A 20873-nucleotide genomic window follows, 5' to 3' on the forward strand; every position below is an offset into this window, starting at 1 on the left:
ATGTCTACAATTTTCCAGGACTCAATATGCAAACCCCAACCCGGAACTCCAGTATATACCCTTTTTTAAACAATCTAGGTGGTTTTAAAACAAATCCCTTCTATGAAACCAAATGGAAGCCTGCGTGGATGGGGAGATAGTGGGGAAGAGGGGGGAAGGCGGCAGAGGTGCCTCCTATACATGCTCTTGCAAAAGCATGACTTGCATATAATCAGTGCATGCCTGAAAATGAGTTTCTTTTGATTTAACCATCAAAATGTTTTGCTTAAGTCCACTGTGTGCAGTGTGCTTTCCTGACTGTGTGCTTAATGTTCCCCCGCAGACATCTCCATAACAATAGAATCTACTCCCTGGGAAAGAAATGCTTTGATGGGCTCCACAGCCTAGAGACTTTGTGAGTTGACCTCTTACTTGTTTCCCTTTTTTTTTCAGTGTTTGCATTAATATTCTGAAAGAATAAAAATCGCGTAAAAGCCAAATGCGGGTTTTGGCTTGCCTAATCGCTACAGGATCTAAGTGATGGTTTACAATGACTCTATGTACCAGATCCTATTTTTGACTATAAAATCAGTTTGCCTTTTTAATAAGCATTGTCAATTGATAAATTGTTTGAAGGACAGTTGAAAACTGTACTGAGCATTGAAAAAAAACCTGGCTATTCATGAACAGTTATGTTAGCCTAGTTTAGTATTATGTATTTGTCTTGTTTAATCAATAAAGCTAATAGCTAGATTGGGTAATTATCACAATGAAAATCTTTAACATTAAGAAACTGTCTTGCCATAGAGAAGGGCTATAAAATTAGATGGTTTTATTTTTTTATCGTTGGAAGAAGCAAAAGCGCCAGGTAGCCAAATTATGCTTGTGTTTTACAAGGGGGGAAGAGGAATGTTTCAGTTGTATCCAAGTTTTTGTATTTAAAGAGGTCTGATAAAGAGTAACACTGGTGAAGTTTTTTACCATAGTTCTGTTCAGACAAATTCAAATTTTCTTCAGTTCTGTAGCAAAAAATAATTCTACAGAAGAACACCAAACAGGAACACAGTGCTGATAGGGAACACAGTGCTGATAGTTAGCGCAAAGTATTTTGCTACAGAGTAATCAAATAAAGATGTTGTCTGCTAGAGTAGACCACAGACCCAAAAAGTGCTACAGGGACAGTAAAACCTTGCATATCCTTCCCCCTGGGACCTGCCAGAATCAGTTGCATCATTTTTAGACATTTTGGATATTTCACCCAAGCAGGACTGAGGCTAAAAGGCCTGTTATGAGGTACAAATAAACAAAGTTTCAAACATGAATAAGGCTAGTCTGAAGGTGACTATTTGTTTTCTCATCCACAGAACTACGTATTGCCCGCTTTCACGTGTCCTTAAGATCAGAAAGCAAGAAGTTTTGGGCTTTTTTATTTTTTTATCACTACTTTTGATTACATTGATCCCTTGGCACTGCATTGCAATTTTATAATTTTGACTTTTAGCCGGCTGTGAGTTGAGAGGAAGTCCCTTAGTGTAGCACCGGAAAGGGGGACGGGAAAGGGAGAAGGAAAATGTAATCATTTGCTTTGTTTTTTTAAGTGAGATTCACATGGCACTTGGTCAAAAATGGGGAAAAACAGAACAATGGAATAAGTAATTGCAAACCCAGTCCCAGCCACCTGGCATGAGAGAGATGAAAACACAGAGGACAGTCATGAACCTGGGACTAAGTGTAGGTGCAGCCACTTCACTGCAATAGGAGAATGTAGCGCTTGCCTCAAGCACAGTAATTGCGTACTGTGTAGACCGGTTTCCAGATAGTTTCAAGATAATCTAAAGAGATCTCAGTGTAAATGATGGACGCCAGCTTTAAGATCATTTGTTTGCATCGACACATAGGTCTGGAAATCACATATCACTGGAGGGCAAAACCAAACCATACATGCCTGTAATCTCTTTTTGTCAATAAGCAGGAGAGGGAGATTTGCAAGCAGGAAGGAAAGCCTTGTTGAGTTCAGACAGCAGTTTCCTGCCTGCATTACTTCAGCCTGATACTATTTCAATTTCAATCTATTGTAAACTGTGATTTGTGTTTTGCCTGTTCAAAACGGCTTTTGCTCAAGTTTTTCAGACTATATTCTTCACAAAGCAGTGCCAGAGAGCATCCCAGTCAACTGGCATGTCTCAGTTTTAGTTTCAAGTGTCTCCTGAATGCTGAAGGATGCACATGTCACGCTGGGGGCAGAAGCAGGCTTATAGTCCATTCAGCCTACCAGAATTAAGTCTAATTACCGCTGCACCGTGAGCAGTTCTTAAAGCAGGAGTCACTACCCTAGCTAAAGTACTGTTTTTACAATTTGTGTGGTTAGAAACATTCTCCATATGAATATTGAAAAATCTTAAAATTAATGGCACAGTTAATAGTAATGTTGAACTTACTGTATGTTTTCCCACTTGTTTTAGCCAGAGGAAGATTTCCCCCAATCATTTTTACCCTCCAAAGTCCAGTATCTCTTATTTTTACGACTTAACAATTGGGAAAAATCTCTTCAGAGATTTTTTATCAGAAAAAAAAAAAAAAAAGATAGACTACTACAACTAGACAGTGAGTCAGAGGCAAATGAAACCTTTATAGTGAGATGCGTTAGCCATGTAAAATGCAGCTCACCATAAAAAGTTGTTGAATACTTTGTTTGAAGGATTCTTTTTTTTCTGGTTAATACTTTCAAGTAATGAAAAGGATGGGCAATTTACAAAACAGCAAATCCCTTAGTAGTATCTGAATATACTTATCTTTCTTTATTGCAGAATAGCTAAGATATAACTAAAAATAGGATGCTGATAAAAAAAACCAGGAATGATAATGTGCCCTAAATAGAGTTTGTTGGAAAACATCCATACACTTTTGAGGATTTCCTGGCTTTTGGCTGTATGTATTTATTCAATGCATGGGAGATGATATTTCATTACAAATGCCAACAATTCTATGTTATCCGTTATGCAGTGCATAACCTAAATAATAAAATATATTTTCACACAGAGATTTAAATTACAACAGTCTGGACGAGTTCCCCACTGCTATCAGGACACTAACAAACCTAAAAGAACTGTAAGTACAAAGCTCATATTAGGAAGGAGGATGTTTTGTCTAGTGTGTGATTATTTTTTTTTAATGCTGGTGATTTTATCAGTAATCCTTAAAACTGATATCCTGGGAAAAACTAATAAACATGTCAACATGCATAAAACATCATTTTCAACATTAAATTTAGAGCATTCAAGTTACGACAACTTTTACTTTTATACTTCATTGTGCAGTGGGGTTTTCCAGGAACTTCATCCTTGGAATACAGTAAATAATAAACACAATTGATTCACTTGAGTCCTAAACACAGCAGTTGCATTTTGCAAACAATTCAATATATCACAGTCTTCTAGTCTAAGAAAAGGTATGGCCATCTAATTAGTCCATCAGTTTTAAATGTATTCTCCCTTCCCTTCCCTCATTAAATTAAAGCAGTTTCTTTTCAATATAAATAGTCCTTTGTACTGCTGTAAATAAAACACTTCTGGATGCACAGATGTAGTTTGCATTTTAAAAAATCAACCATGAAAAGAAACTAGCCAAGTTTATTGTAAGAAACAGCTGTATTATAAAAAGTGAATGAAATTACATTTGCACATCATGCACACAATGTACACATCAATGCATATGTTCAGAATTCTTCCTATTTGAATTAGTTACCATGATACTGGTACCATCAGCATAGATTTTGGAACAAACCTAGGTAATCATGTACTAGTTGGCCATGGTTGAACCCCTGCTACATCACAAACTGATCCTAAAGCCACTTTCAGTAGCTACCTGGGATTTTTTCCAAAGCAGGGATGCCCAGGCAGTGTTGACTGCAGCTCAGCACCTCCAGTGCTGGCAGAGAGTGCTGCTCTGGAGGAGGCACTGGGGCTATGGGGTTCTCAGCCCAACTGTTCTCTGCTGCTGTCAGCTAAAATAATTGGTATGAAAACAGCAGCCTCAAAGGATTGCCTTTTTGCTGACCTCTGGAATCAGCAGCCAAACATGGATAACCCAGGTTTGCAGTAAATGCACCTTGTCCAGTCCAGCAAACTGCCTGATGTGCTTGAGATTACTTACTGGCCCTGCAGGACTTCACCTCTAAGTATCAAACTTGTTGTTTCAGATAAGGTCCTAGGTGCAAGAATCTTTGGAGTGTGAAATTGCAACCTGACGTCCCAAATCCAGCACAGACCATGATACCATGTGCTTCAGTGCTTTGTTTGGGCCCTGGAAGCTGATCTCATACTCGCAACGTGTCTCCCACGAGGCTGTGCACACCGCGCCGTTCTCACCCAAGTGGGAGCCCCGGCCCACAGAGGTTCAGCTCGTTGCAGGGCCACCTTAGGAAGGGTGTTTCTGGGTGGGACCTCATTTCTCTCTCAGAATTCGTGTCTGGGATGAAAACACAGACTATGGCTTTTTCTCTACAGCTTGGAGGTATCCAAGGCAGCCAGTCAGAGCTGGAGATCTGCTGGCAAGTGGCCAGCGAGTCAAGGCCATATCTGCTTGATGCTGCAGGGACACCATTGTCCCAGATGCTCTGCACGTCAAGGTCTTAGCTATAGGAGTAGTTATATGGGTATAGCTGTTAGCTAAAGTTAATGCATACGTAATGTTTTCCAGACTGGATTTTGAAGATACCTTTGAAGCGTTTTTCCCAGTGTGGCCTTACTATAGTCTTTTTACCCAGGGGTGCAGATAGATTTTACTGCTCTTTCGCTCAGTATGTGAACTGACGGGCCATAAAGCGCCCTCAGTTCAGACAGGGTGCATCACTCGGGTACAGCGCCCCGGGACGCAGGCTGCAGCCGTGAGCGCACCCTCTTCCAACCAGCTCACATGTGCTTCAGGCTCTTCTGTGCAGAAATGCTCTGGAGTCTGCTCCTGGCTGATGAGAGGGCTTCTTCCTCACCCTGACTCAAGTCCGAATGGTGACGAGGGGCCAGATACTGCCCTGGGAAGTAGTCATGGCATTTCCTTAGCTTTTATGCCAAGAAGGAGTCCTGTGCAATACAGCCACCAAACCAGTCTGTTTACTGGTTCTAGATTAAATGGGATCCCTTTACTGCTTAGAGTCTGCATCTGCATGGGTGCAGTTTTTACTGCATGCAAAAGAACTCAGGATTTAGAGCCTTGCTCTGTAGCTCATCAGCAGTAGCACGATGCCTGAACAAGTAAAACCAATAATGTGGGACCTGTTCAAGTAATGGGCAAGTGTGCTTGCCTCAGTGAACAATTTGAGGCTTTCTAAATGCATAAATTTAAGCTGGGAAGCCTTTTTCATACCCGACTGAACTAATGGGAGTTTCCCACACAAATCATCATTGTTCTTTTGAAATCTTAGTTGTTTCTTTTGTTTTTCACAATGGAGAATTACTCATATGAATAAAATCCAGTAATTAATGATGAGGCAAATATCTGGCCCTCCATCCAGCAGGCACAACTACATTGGATAGTTTGATCATGTACACATTTAAAATATTTCAACAAAAAGGTGGTCATGGGAGGCTCAACATATTACAATATAATGAATAAAATCATTTACTTGATAGACTTGTGCAATCCATTACTATCCCAGCAAAAGAAATAGTTGCAGTTTAACAAGTACAGGGTGAAATATAGATACACTACTTTATTGCTATTTGTTTAATTATTAATATTTAACTATTAATGCTGTTAGTTCAGATGTGTGTGTATGTGTATGTGTGTAAATTTACATTACCTCTATATACATAGATTCATAGATACATGACAGACAGCTACAAAGCAGTTTCCTACTGAGGACATCCAAATTTTAAAATGCCCTTTTACAGTTTACTTTATCTCAATGGGTTTGTTCATTCAGAAAAGTGCAGAATTCCAGCATTTCATCGCTTTTCTTTTCTTTTGCTTTTTTCAGTTGTCTTATTCCAGAAAACAAGGTCATACCTTTACATACAAACAAAAAAAAAAAATGTTTTGCATTGTGAATACAGATTGTGCCTTCACTTTTTTATTCTTATTGTGTAAACCATTTTTCCTTTTGTAGGGGATTTCATAGCAATAACATCAAGTCAATACCTGAGCGTGCATTTGTGGGTAATCCATCACTTATTACAATGTAAGTGATAATAGTCTTTTCAATGGTTTTTCTTGTTAGAGAACGTGGAACTAAGTCTTGTATTTGTAGCTAATTGTCAAATAGGTCTCCTTGTCAGCGTACGGTGTAGCACATCATTACACAAGCAAACAAGTTCATATCTTTCCAACTTTGTGGAAAAAATGGCAGTTTGCATGCCCTGTTTAAGGGAAGCAAGTAGTGGTCTTTGGCCTTTGACCTTCTATTTTAACTACTTTTTCTAAGCCTCAGCATTACTGGCAATGTAGAAGCTAGCAAAAATTACTCTTGATGGATTCCAGGCTAAGTTTCCATTGTTTTACATGAGAATGCATTTAATGGGCAAACCTCAAAATAAGAAATTGTAAATGTAAGAAAAATAGTGACTCATCTTGAGCAATATAATTCTATGAGCAAAAGCAGCATGGCTTCAAAAGTGCAAGGGAACCTCTTCTGAGCATGTGAAGTTCTGACTTCTTCACCTGCTAACCTTAAATTTGTCTCACTCAGGTCATAACAAAGTTCTTCATATTTGGATTTCTATCTTTGCAAACCTGGGAGGAAGAGGGAATATTTTCCTGACTGCTTTCTGGCTTTAAAACCAAGAAAACAGTGACTACTTGAATATTCAAAATGTGAAATATGGTTGATGGATATAGATTAATGGGTAAGAAAAGCCCAGAGATGCACCTCGGCTACAACCAGAGGTGCACAGTCTGTGATTCATCATAGAGAGTTTACTCACTTGCTTATAGTATAATCATGTAATGTATTTAGAATCTTTTAAAATAGTTTTCATAAAATGTCTTTTTATCCTCTTTCTGCAGACGTTTTTATGATAACCCTATCCAGCTTGTTGGAAAATCTGCTTTTCAACACTTACCAGAACTCAGAACTCTGTATGTATTTACTTTTTTATGTTAATTGTCTTTATATATTGCAATATTAGAGTTGTCCCACACTTCCCTCACCACAGTTGTATTGAAATAATGTTTTTAATTCTAGGACTTTAAATGGTGCTTCACAGATAACAGAGTTTCCTGATCTGACAGGGACTACAAGTCTGGAGAGTTTGTAAGTGCTAGAGAAGTATTTTTGCTTTGTTTTATTTTTTTTGCATACTGACTTATTCTAAAGAATGTCCTAAAATATATTTGGTTTACAATCTTTAAAAAGTAGTCTTTTTTTGTCTTTTTTTTTTTCCTATAAATACTTTCAACAGGACACTCACAGGAGCACAGATCACCTCTCTCCCCAAATCAGCTTGTGACCAGTTACCTAATCTCCAAATGCTGTACGTTTCAGTAAGATTATTAACATTACATTAATGCAAGAAATTAATGGACAAATTAAATCATTATGATTTCAAAATTATCCAATTACTGCTATTCGTGTGTATCATGTTACTTCTTAGGAATCCAGCTCAGGGAGTTACTCAAAAAGTTCACAACCCACTTATCAGTCAGGATTTCCCATACGTTGCGGAAAAAGATAATTACTTTGCATATTTTTAGGAAAGGGTAAAACGGTTCTTTATTTTGTTTAAAAACCAACAGAGCTACCTTATTTTCATTCATTCTGTCTCTCCTACAGTAGTCTGGGGGTTTTTTTCCTCACTGAGGCAGATAATTCAGTGAAGTGAATGGAAAATATAACTGAGTCAGGAGTGCAGTTTTGAGTCCTTGTTATGTTCCTCTTTTAGTTTCTTTTCCAACCAGACATAACTAGCTGACTGAAATTTTAATAGACTATTCCTTGGCATAGTCGGGGCATAGTTTTTGTACTAAATATCCAATATTATTTTAGCTTGGAAATTTCCTTGGAGTTTGCTTAATCACTAACGAAAGTAATCATTGTGTCTGCTTCTTTGAGAATGAGCCAACAGCACTTTCCTCTATGTATTACATCACTAGGAATGTATTTGGTATTAGTTCTCTGGCCAACATTGAAATAGCACTAATTATAACACATTATTTGAATACCAGTATGGATGTCATGAACATTTCCAGAAAAAATTAAGTTTTAGTTGATGGATTCAATATAATCATTTCCAGAATGATAAAAGGCAGAAAAAGAGTCTGTTGCCAGAAGAAAGTCTGCACACAGACTTAAGTTTAAATATGTTCTGTATTATTCAAAACCAATAAATAATCTCAAAACAGAAGGCAAATAAATACTATAGTAATTAATAACTTGTACAGTTTATAGTAGAGTAGGATTGTCCATTGGAAATGCACATTTTTTATTTTTGAGTATCACCCTGTATTATTAGAGCTGAAATTTAAAAGGGTGGGGAACCAATTTGACAGCAATTTCGTGTACTCTTGAGTACATGAAAGAGTTGCTCTTTCCCTATTCCCATCAGATTGGAATGAGCCTGCCAAGCCCACATTTAGGTTTGCACATTAGTTTTGCCTGTGCCATGAAGTATAACGGTGCACTCAACCCCACAAGTTATTGGAGATTGCGTTCTGGAAGGGGCTTCCTGGCTCAGACACGTGCACAGACACTACAAGTGCAAACACTGCTTTGAAAGAGAATTTGTGCATCCTACCTAGCCACCAATACTTCCAAACGTGGATTAATGTACACGGAGGCTTCCTGGGTGTCTGTGCACCTGCGGTAAAGGTCCCAGCAGTCCTCGAGAGACTACCCTCAGCACGGTTGGGTGTGCATCTCAACACAGGGACCAAAACCACTTGCCCTCTGCTGCTGCAAAGAGTCGCATGTATTAACAAAGTGGGGGGAAAAAAATCCTTAAAAATAAACAAGTGAAATATTTCCTGGAGCTCTAACAGAAACTGAGGGGAGAAGAGTTTCAGTTTTGGGTTGTATTTTGGGTTTTTTTCTGAATGTGAAGAGGGAGTGTATGTACGAAATTGAAGCTGATAATGTGATTTTAAGAAGACCTAAGTCACAAATCTGGGCATGACAGAATAGCCGCAGTCCACCAGACATACCAAACATCTTTGACCTTGGCCTAAAAGCCTCCAGCTCACTTGAATTCTCCTCTGTCATGTCTGATTTGGACCACTGAATACCTGTGAAAAATACAAACCCAGAGGCTGTAATCTTCCCTGCTCTAACAGAAATTATACATATATTGATGCTAGCCTTCATGCATAGTAAAAGCAGAGTGGAATACCTTAAAAACACACACGGTCATTACTTGCACCACTTCCACAAATCAAATATAGAATATTCTAAATGCCTCTGTTGGAATAGTAACAGTGAAAATCAAATTTTACCAAGGAAGTACGTGGGTGGAGATGAACCATTTTTAAAGAATTTGAAACAGGAGTGAAAAGAGATTACTCTTTTACATGATAATATTGGATAACTGGAAAAGGACATATTTCCTAATTATAGACATAAGCTTTTTTTTCTATAGTCTTTTCACTAGCAAATTTCCCATTCAGTTTTCCCTGAGCAAGATGTATATATAGGATGAGACTGTCGGGTCGTGGGGGCGGGTGTTTGGTTCCTTTTTTTTTTTTTTTTCCCCTCCAATTTCTGCAAATTGCCTGGGCTTGGTTTTGATTAGTTATGTTATACTATAAATCAGTCCAGATGTTTCAGTTATTCTGTAATTTGTTGAGTTTTGGCTCAAGTCTTTTTAAGGTTTTTTTCCTCCATGTAGTGATTGATTTCAAAGTTAGTTCCAATATTTTGTTTAACCACTTCCCTCAGTTATAAGATATAACAGTCTAAAGATCAGAGGCAATACTGCTTAATTAAAAATGTAGAATGGAAAGCTGATTACACTTCATTGTGATTATTACCAGAAAAATACAGGATCTTCTCTGAAAAAATATGGAGATATATATATTTAGTAGATTATTTTAAATGGTTTAAATATTTGTCAGAATTTAAACATGATGAATATGAAGTCTGTGATGCAAATCCAGTATTCCCTATGGGCAGATGACCAATATCGTTACTGTAAAATACTCAGAAGTCTACACTTCAGGCAGGAAATCTTCAGACAATGCAAGGAATTTGCAAACATAGGATTCGGAGTTAATACATACTGCCTTTTCCTCTCCTCTCTCCTCCTCAGTTAGAAATGAAAATCTCACAGATGAGAGATGGTAACTGAGTTTGCACATTTCTATTCTTCTGTGAGTGTAGATAAAAGGAACTTATTTTAAATTGAGCATGAAGGTAGACAATGAAAGATCTTTTTCTTTTAAGATTACTTTGATGTTAATCTTTTTATTTCTCTTGTGTATTACAGGGATCTGTCCTATAACCTGCTGGAAGATTTACCCTGTTTTACTGCATGTAAAAAACTCCAAAAAATGTAAGCGCCAAACTATCCTAAAAAGTGTAAAAAGAGCCATCTATATACAAATTTGTTTGAGCATCATTAACTTGGTTATTGCTGGCCAATTTGACATATCCAAAATACATACTCTTATAGTATATAGAAGTGGATAATAAACACAGTCTAAAACACCCTGAAGTGTCCTTTGAAACTGAGGAGATTCTTACTGCTTTTTCAGTGACTTGCATCACAATGAAATCAGTGAAATCAAAGCGGACACGTTTCGGCAGCTGGCTGCTCTTCGGTCTCTGTGAGTACTGCCCTGGCAGCCATTCACTCGGGTTCTCAAAAACATGGGCTATTATACACCATCCGCTCACTATCTGCCCCAAAACATGCTTGTTTCTGTTTTTCTTAGATCTTTCACCCATTAGGTTATAACTGTGAAAGCAGAATGAACACTGTGAAGTTTAGCGTCTGCGACAATGAATTTGAAGATGTAAACTTAGAGCTATAAAACCTGCTACTTCTAAACTTTTCGCAGTTGGACTAGATGATCATTGCCGGTCCCTCCAACTGACCTGTTCTATTCTATTCTACTCTCTCTATTGAGAGAGACACTGAGCCAGCGCTAGTATCTATTGGCAGATTCATGTAATAATCAGCTCTGGGGAGCGTGAAATCTTTTTATAGAGAACAGTGGCTTAAGAAATAGATTCTAATCATGTGTCAGTTTATAGTTTTCATGCAGATGCGTATGCTAGCAGAGTAATTTTGTTGAGAAATTGAAAAGAGTCTTTGCAGGATCAAACCCATACATCTTTTTAAGAGTTCATTTCAGTTTTTTGACTTTTCAGGGACAGTGAAGATTGAGATTAGGAAGTTAAGCCTATTGACAGCATTTGCTGTTCTTAGTCACATCATGGGGACCTCTTAGAAGTAGTCCATATACCCCACCCTTCTTTCTGCTGCCTCGGGGAGCTGTGAAGCAGACTGAAAAATAACTCTCTGAGACTGCAGAAGGCATTAAGAAGTTCTAGAGAAACTTGTCAGTTTAATAACTAACATTAACAACTGACTAATGTAATTTAAAAACTGAAAAAAGATTTTGCACTTGAGATATGCAGAAGCTTATTGAAAATATTTGCATGTAATTAATACCTTTTTTATATTTAGGCCTCCTAATCAAGTTTATGAAAACTTCCATATTCACTCAGTGGGTATGTAATTTTCCACTCACTTTTCTTGTAGGGATTTAGCTTGGAACAAAATTAAAATTATTCACCCCAATGCCTTCTCCTCTTTACCATCTCTGATCAAACTGTAAGTATTGTATATCTTCGACATTCAAATTTTCACATTTTTCTTGCAAGAGCATACAAAAGATTTAATAACTTAGTGCCCCACTCAGCAGAAATTGAGGCTTTCTCTATTCTAATCTTCTGGTCTGTTGAATCCGTATTTAAATGCCTGCTTTCATGTAGTTCAACTCCCATAGGTATTATGGCAAAGCTGCATGTAACACTGTGTAATCAGAGTGATTTGGGGACCATGAAGCATATCAGTGTATCTGCCTTTCTTCATTCAATTTGTTAGCAGTTTAGTCTCTCTTAGCAGTGGGGAATATTTCCTGTTGTGTATCAGGATTAAGGAATTGGATTCAAAATTAAATAAGAAACATTTTCCAGTAAGCTTCTTTATTTCATTGTTCTTCATCTGATGAAACAGTTTTTCTTCTTTAGCAACATCAGCCAGAGTAGTTAGTGGTCAAAACATTGGCAGTCCAGTATTGCAGGCCTTGTTCACAAGCAGTGCTCAGTCCTCACTAACTTGTTCCTGTTTCCCACTGTCACTGTAATGCCTCTTTAAGGTGAATCCCTGAGGCGTTGGGTGTATGGGAAAGACGTGAAAGAAGATTCCTCTGGAAACATCCTGCTCCGTGGTTGTCACAAAGATACACTGGTGGGCACCTGCTCACAGATAATCCAGTAGCTGCTGGGAAACCTAAATTTGGAAAGGGGTGTTCATTTCTGTTGATGTGCAAAGCCTCCCCTCTGAATGCTGCACTGAAAAATGTCCATAAAGAGAATATTGCCTATGGCATCCCTTTTTGGGGGCCCTCCTCAGGACTTTCCTATGGAAGAAAGGGTGAGGGAACATACTGCCAGCAAGACATTGTAGCTTTGGTCAGTAGCACAGAACATTCAGGGAGGGTTAAAGAAAAAGCCCTTTAACACACACACACACAGAGCAACGCCGCGTACCAGTGTCTCCTGAAATGCTAGTCTGTAACCCTGGTGTGACCGCAGTCAGTGGTCATTTTTACCCTTCAGCAGGAGCAGAATTTCACCATTTGTATTTATGTTGTTAGCAGGAGGACACACAAGTGCACACACACAAACACACTAAATCAGAAAAGATAGAAGACCAGTCTATCAACATAGCTTTTATGTTATGTCTAGGCCCTTCAACTTCAGTAGATAGTTCAAGAGACGGGAACTTTGCTATTAACCCTTAGGCATAAAAGCATTTCAGCATCATCAGACTCCCCTTCTTCCTCCTTCTTGACTGTTCACCATCTTAAGTATTGCAGCATAGGTAATTGTGAAGAGAACTGAAAAGACTTAGGGAATAAAGGAGAGAGGGAGAAATAGAAAATAGAATACCTCTGGCCCTCCCCTTCTTTAATTTCTCCTTGATCACAGTCACTTTTTCATTCACTGGTTTTACTTGCCCTGTTACAGATCCGTGCTTTGAGCTTTCTTCAGCTCCTCAAACAAACCTCAGCTTAGAACTGTCGCCTTCATCTGCTGCAGCCCAGACCCATCCTACCCTGAAACACACGTCTTCCCCGTACACCTGACCTGCTCCCTGTGGAGCTTTCAGGGCCGCCGTGCCCTCCAGCATCCGACTGAATCTTTTAAACTGTGGGAAGCTGTTCTGGTACTGGGTCCCTTTGATTGAAACAATCTAGTGAACAGGTTTTAAATTAATTTGCTGGTCTCAAAACTGACACTATGAATGTTTGGAGGCAAGATTTGGCAACAGAGACTTAGCTAACTGCGAGGTACTACTGTTAGCTTTCTGCTAGACACACAGGTGCATACTCCTGAGTAGTGCTGCAGCTTCGCTATGCTGACTGGGGCCTCTGTTTAATGCAGTCATTTTGGATTGAGTTAGAAAAGTCTAACCTGTTTTTCAAACATGACACTTCTAGTACTGATGAAAAAAAATGAAAGCCTGTAAGCTGATTTTTATTTGCTGTTACACAGGGATGTGTCATCCAACCTTTTGTCTTCTTTTCCTGTGACGGGGCTACATGGTTTAACTCATTTAAAATTAACAGGAAATCATGCCCTACAAAGTTTGATATCATCTGAAAATTTTCCAGAACTCAAGTGAGTATATCATTAAAACTAATAAGCCACATTTGTGTTCATGTGCAATGGAAGGTGTGTCAGTGTGTAACGCATGTTACTTCGTATTGTCAGTCTTTGATCTGTGCTATTAAAACTAAAGCAAATATGATTAAAATGATAGACTTCTTTTATTATGCTCACTTTTAACTGAAGAAACTATGAAGGGTTTTGAAATATTAACCCCAGTACTTGCTTAATACGAGCCACATCTGCTTCCTGGTGATATGTTTCAAAAGCTGTTAAAACAATATTGCTAGCAGCTTAGTGATATGTTCTTCTATTGGACTGTGTTTACAAAACTTCCATTACACTTAATGAGAACACAGCAAATATCAAGGGAAGAATATACTCCTGAAGTTCCAAAATATTTGCCCTCTTTTGTTTGAACACGTTTTTTGTGTAATCTTTTGATTAAGATTCAGATAATACTTTGCCATTATTTCTAAAACATTTTGATGCTAGTAATTTACTGCTAGATGCTCTCTGATACAGGAAGGAAATGTTCTGTAGAGATTATTTGCAGCTCTGCCAGTCACTGGATGACCATAAAGACATCACAGTAAAAAGAGTTTTGCCTCTGACTTCAGGGTATTAGGGAGTGTCCCCTAACTCTCCTTTGGTTTTTATATTTTAATTAAAGGATGCCAAGTGCAACACATATTTTTTCCATGTTTTACTGTAAAAGGTTTGATATCATAAAATTTGAAACAATTAAACAGTGTGCACAGAATCACAGAATGGTTGAGTTTGGAAGGGGCCTCTGGAGGTCATCTTGTCCAACCTCCTCTGCTCAAGTGGGGTCACCTACAGCAGGTTGCCCAGCCACACATGGCTATTGAATATCTCCAAGGATGGAGACTCCATCCTTATGTCCTCACTAGATTTGCCTTTTGCACTGGAAAAGTCTCATGCGTCTTAGCAGGCAGACAACTCAAGGAGACGTTACCACTAATAAAAAGGACTGGAGTGTTTGGAGTTATCAGTAGAGGAGTCATGAGTAGACGTGTGGAGAGGATTAAACCTCTGCATACAGCCCTGGAGGGATCCACACTAGAATACAGATATAAACAGAGAGAAGAGCTGCAAAAAGTGCTTCCAAGGTTAGGAAACAATGCCTTAAAAGACTTAAAAAACCAAATATTTGTGGTTTGTTACAGAGGAGATTGGGCAGTGACTTCATCACAGTGTATGAAAATATAACATAAACATTTAAAGTACATTGGCAAAGGCATAGCACCTCTCCTACACTAGAAACCTTCAGATGAGTTTCAGAGATCAAGAAGCAAGTTCCATAAGAAATCGTGAATGGTTGAGGCTGAGCTTCTGCCATAGTTTTTCTTCTCTCATTGACTTTGCCCGCATGTTGAGGCACGTGACAATTCTCAAATACTTGAAGGTTCCTTAAAAGAATGTAAACACAGGAAAATGGATTACTCCAACCTAGCAAATATATAGTGATGTATATTCCATGACCTAGAGGCATAAGAGGTGCTGCAATAGTCCTAGAATAATCCACTATTCAACTGAATTATATGCAACTAAGATTTTTTGATTCTTTTATCAAAATTATACTTTATATGATTTTTCCACCAGTAAAATTATGTGCATTGTTCAAATGCAACTATAGTGTATTTACTCTGGGTAAGGAGTTAATAAGGATATGTCAGGCAGTAGCTTAAGTCTTAAAAAAAGGTATAAAAAGTATGTATGATTAATATTTCTAGAGTTGATTAACATCTGCAAGAACAAATTATATCCAGTCAGGAGAGAATGGGGTAAAATCCTGACCTGGAGTCTGCAGGACTTTTACCATGAATCAAAATGAGTCCAGGACTTCACACAAGATCACTGCACAGACAATGCATGAAGCACCAAACTTGAACAGAGATCTAAAACAGAATGAAATTTCATCCTTTGTAATTGTTGGAACTAGACACTGGTTACAACATTAAAGACAAATTCCTGTATAAAAGCTTCCTGCTCATCTAAATGGGTCATTGCTGTTCAATACACAGACACATCAAAGAGCTGAGCATCCTCTGCCCCACCTTCAGCAATGGCACAAGAACACTCTACAGAGCCGAGCCCAGCCTGCTATGGCAAGCTATGAGGAAGTAAAGTCAGGCTGCCAGCCTCTCCTTCCTTCTTTATCTGATGCTTTGATTTAACGCTGTAAAGAGCTCAGTGATTTGCACCATCCATCATAACTGTACCTTCCCGATCACCATCAACCCCATAGCTTTGTGAGGTAGAAAACAACCTTGTGTTCTCTGCTGCTTAATCTAAAAACAGAAAAAAAAGAGGCATTCCTTGCTGCAGGAAAAAAATTATCAAGGATACAGATATCATCAGTAAGATAAGCAGTATATAAAAATAAATTTAGCCAGTGTTTCTAAAAGAGTTTAATTTGACAAAGTCTAAATCTAATCATCCACATCAAATAAGCGCCAGCCATAAAAAGGACTGCTTCCAGCACTGCATGGCTGAGACTTGCTGCCTTTTTTTTTTTTTTTTTTGTTAAAAGTCGCTTTTGCAAGAAAGGAATTCCTCTGTCACCAAGAAGAGCTGATACTAATTTCTCTGCGGTACAAAGTATGTTTTGTCTTCTGTGTTCTGGGTCCCAGTCATTCTGTGCAGTTACAGTTTGCACAAAGAATCAGAAGCATTCACCAATTTGACGTCTATATGTATGTCCTGGTAACCCAGGGGAAAAAGAAACCAAAACCACTGCAGATTTAACAAAAGATGCTAGAAAGATCCACAGAGAGGATAAGAAATTGGAGTCTTGCTCTTTAAAGATAATTTAAAAGCAGTGCTTTTTTTTGGCTGCTTTATCAAAGCAGTGGACCAACACAATGTGAGAGGTCCACATTTCCACTGTATGACAGGCCAGCAGGATGGTAGAAGTGCAACAGCATCTGGAAATCTGTCATTATTAAGCACAAGAGCTGTTTGAATAGCCAGAGAATACATTTCTGTTGGTCCCTGGAGCCTAAAGTATCCACTAGCTGTTCATTTCCCCAGCTGTACCAATGTCTTCAAAAAGGTCTGAAGCCACAAGTTGCAGTGATCACCTTGCAGAACTGTCATTGTTTCTTTTGATAAGTTTTTTATTCTTGTTTGTGGGGATTTTTTTCACAAAAAGGGAATTTCTAGTTGGGGATTGGGGTTGGTTTTAGACCAGGTGACTAGCTATGTGTTTGTTAGTCTAGTAATCTATGGGCTTAATAATAGTTTATTTAAGACGACCTTCTGGGAAATGTGTTCAAAAATGTTTAATCAAGATAATCTCCTTATTTTAGAAGATGGCATGCACAGAAATGAGTTAGAAATTAAGTATTTAAATCTGCTGGCATGAAATTGCTTGATAGATCTTGGTTACCTTGAACCTTTATTGGAGTACCTTAAAAATACCTTATGTAGCTTTTTGTATTGTGTACAAGGGTACAGATAATTGTTGCTAATTCCCAATGGAAATGTAAGTATATAGAATCTAAGTACCCCAAAATGCACTAATTTAAAAGTCACTTCAGAGCTTAGGGTTCCATTTGTTCCCTTCTGTACCAAGGTTTTGGCTAGCGCACAAGTTTAAGTCCTGTTGGCACTGGGCCTGATTCAGACTAACTTCTTTGCAGATTTCCCAGAGGGTTAGAGGTTGCTTGGAGTGCTCATTATGTTAATTTCCATGATTAACCTGTTGAAAGTAATCTGATAGGAGAATATAGTTCTATTTTATTCCTTTTAAGTTAAGTCAGAATAACTTCTAATCACCTCTTTATCTTTGAAGTTTTTGGTTTATTGGGCTTTTGGAATTAAGGTGAGTTGTTAGGTTTTTCTGTGTACAATTGGCAAACTAAATTAAATTTCTCTACTTCCAGAGCATAAAATATATCTAAGGAGTAGAAGTAGTCTATAGAACTTGAATATATGTAGTTCTTCCATGCTATCCCAGAATTTGCACATCCCCAAAGGAATTAAACTCAAAACATACTAGAAATAACCAATTTTCTGACAAAAGAAACCCTCAAAATCATTGAAACTCACTGACCTATATTCAGTTAGGTGTTAGGAATACCAATGATCTTAAAAGAGTTAGGAATGAGCACCCAGTGTCCTGCAGTGACCGTGCTCATTTCTAAGACAATTAATAAAGTAAAACCTTTTCCTCAGTGACATCTGTTTTCACACACAGTGCCTTTCTGATTCATTCACCTTTTGGTTTAGAACACTACTTTCTTGATCTGTGCACAAAAGACAATCTCCTTTTTGCCATCTTACTGTGAAAAGAGTGGGATGTGGAAAGAGGTGGATAAAATTTGTATTTTGAAAAGTTCTCATTCTCCCCACACTGGAGAAGTTCCATTTGAGAAGTGATGTTTTGTTTTTGCCTGTTAGGCAGGTAGATGCAGTTGTGATCTTTAGATCTGCTTTTTGAAAGAAACCATTAAGAAAGTAACATGGGGAAACTGTTGAGTTACACTGTAAAATCATTCAAAATAATAAAATAGAAATACAGCTCTAAGAGTAACATTCACTCAACCACAAGGCGTGTATCTCCCACTTTCATGTCTCCCATGGAAGTGCATAAGGAAACTTCATTGTGCCTTTACTAAAATTAGCCTATAAATCATCTACATTTCTGATGTGGAATTTTATTCGTGAGTCCTCATTTTTTATCATGACTGATTTTTAGCCATAGGTATTTTTACTTTCAGTCATGGTTATTTAAACAAGTTCCTTTGTGCTATAAGTAGAGGAGCAGTTCAATGCAGTAACTCTGGTGCTAGACCAGTATCATGGTGTGCTTCCTTATTCTTCTACAGGGTCATGGAAATGCCTTATGCTTATCAGTGCTGTGCCTTTGGAGTTTGTGAGAGCCACTACAAAATCTCCAGCCAATGGAACAAAGATGAGAATAGCAGCATTGACGATTTTCACAGGAAGGATGCTGGGTTGTTACAAATTCAAGGTAATTGGCATCTTTGGCTTTTAAACCTACCTGAAGGCTGTGAGCAACCTGTGATGTTAAACAAATCCAGTACTCTTTTACAGTCACAGAGGCAGCCTCTCCCTCTCTCTTGCCCGATAATATGTTATTCAAGCATTCCTGTGCTTAGCAAACTCATTTTTTCAGCTCTACCTTTCAAAATTCTCACTCGCTCATCTTTCTGTCCAAATAATAACTATAATAATGTGGGAAGGGAAATCTTCCCTTCATTTGAGAGACAAGGAATTGGTGCTGGTATGTAACCCCATACAAGAACAGGCCAGCAAAGATCCAGTTTCTTGCCAGCCTTGGAAGCAGCAACACATCCTTGGCTCTCCTGCTGTCCACATGCTTCAGGATGAGTCACAGAGCTTATGTGGCTACTTTGGCATGGCTGCTGATATCTTTCCTGGCACTTCCTGGGTACCAGAGTGTATCTGCTCTCCAGGACAGAAGACTAGTGTATTTTTCTTCCCCTTTAGCATAAAGGAAAGCTGCTCAGTAGAAAAGGACCTGGGGGTGTTGGTTGACAGCCAGCTATGAGCCAGCAGTGTGCACAGGTGGCCAAGGCGGCCAACAGCATCCTGGCTTGTATCAGAAACAGTGTGGCCAGCAGGACCAGGGAAGTGATTGTCCCCCTGTACTCGGCACTGATGAGGCCGCACCTCGAGTGCTGTGTTCAGTTTTGGGCCCCTCACTACAAGAAGGACATTGAGGTGCTGGAGTGTGTCCAAAGAAGGGCAACGAAGCTGGTGAAGGGTCTCGAGCACAAGTCTTATGAGGAGTGCCTGAGGGAACTGGGGCGGTTTAGCCTGGAGAAAAGGAGGCTGCTGAGGGGAGACCTTATTGGTCCCTACAACTACCTGAAAGGAGGTTGTAACCAGGTGGGGGTTGGTCTCTTCTCCCAAAGAACAAGCGATAAGACGGAAGAAAATGGCCTCAAGTTGTACCAGGGGAGGTTTAGGTTGGATATTAGAAAAAAATATCTTCCTGGAAAGGGTTGTCAAGCACTGGAACAGGCTGCCCAGGGAAGTGGTTGAGTCACCATCCCTGGAGGTATTATGCTTAGGGACATAGTTTATTGGTGGACTTGGCAGTGTTAGGTTAACGGTTGGACTTGTTGATCTTCAAGGTCTTTTCCAACCTAAATGATTCTATGATTCTATAAGGTCTGTTACTAGACCTGTTACCTGTTATGTAGATGCGCACATACATGTTACACCATCCTGCTGCTTTCTGCGCTATCTCCGCTCCTGCAAACCAGTAAGTCTCAGCGTTCAGGGCTAGCCCCAGCAAGAATAGAGCCAAGAACACATGGTAGAGTGATAGCATAAGAAACATGGAAAAACTTGGGTTAATTCTTAGTAGCCTGGCACAACAGCAGGATTCATATTTTAAAGTCCTTCCTAGGCAGTCGTCACACTGCAAATTACATAATGGCGAATGTACCTGTAAGTGATTATTTTCAGAGAAGTGATGGTGCCAACTTTTTAAATAATCCTGAGTACAGTAATTCAAAACCAAGTAGGCAAGTCTGCTTCTGCTCATAGTTTGGCAGGCAAAGGGACAAAACCAGGCTTTAAATGCCGCAGGCATTTTTGCAATTTGTACTAAATTTTTCCTGAAAATTGCAGTATCAAATCTGAGTATTTTGTCTCCCATAGATGACCGTGACTTTGAAGATTTTTTTCTTGACTTTGAAGAAGATTTGAAAGCTCATCATTCAGTGCAATGCTCACCTTCTCCAGGTATGAAACTGCCAGACAGATAGGAATCCAAGCACAGTGCTACCAGATGTTCTAGATGCAGAACAAATTCTCATTCAGAGACTAGGACAGTAACATGATGTTCTTCAATAATTTGATAAGATTAATACAAATACATTGCACAATAATATAAAATTTTGCACTGCAGTCCAGAAAACTATTGCACTACTAAATTCATCTATGGGTGTAACAAAAGTTTTAGCCAGTCTTCAGACAGATCCTCACTCCAGGCCCCTTTTCACAGGAATTGATCCCTTTATCAAGGGAATGAGAGACCAAAGAC

The 20873-nt window shown here is 38.8% G+C and overlaps 1 protein-coding gene across 3 annotated transcripts in view; it reads left to right on the forward strand.

Moving 5' to 3' along the window:
• LGR5 (leucine rich repeat containing G protein-coupled receptor 5) overlaps positions 1-20873 on the forward strand; it is a 94172-nt gene that overhangs the window by 67818 nt on the left and 5481 nt on the right. For all 3 annotated transcript variants that reach the window (XM_075746765.1, XM_075746750.1, XM_075746758.1), the window contains 12 exons: positions 323-394; positions 3019-3087; positions 6083-6154; positions 6979-7050; positions 7157-7225; positions 7374-7445; positions 10389-10454; positions 10657-10728; positions 11670-11741; positions 13691-13816; positions 18661-18806; positions 20489-20572. In XM_075746765.1, the coding sequence (XP_075602880.1) occupies positions 323-394; positions 3019-3087; positions 6083-6154; positions 6979-7050; positions 7157-7225; positions 7374-7445; positions 10389-10454; positions 10657-10728; positions 11670-11741; positions 13691-13816; positions 18661-18806; positions 20489-20572 (992 nt within the window). The remainder of the gene's footprint in view (positions 1-322; positions 395-3018; positions 3088-6082; positions 6155-6978; positions 7051-7156; positions 7226-7373; positions 7446-10388; positions 10455-10656; positions 10729-11669; positions 11742-13690; positions 13817-18660; positions 18807-20488; positions 20573-20873) is intronic.

This window comes from Balearica regulorum, chromosome 1 (assembly GCF_011004875.1).
Source record: "Balearica regulorum gibbericeps isolate bBalReg1 chromosome 1, bBalReg1.pri, whole genome shotgun sequence".
Lineage (NCBI taxonomy): Eukaryota > Metazoa > Chordata > Aves > Gruiformes > Gruidae > Balearica > Balearica regulorum.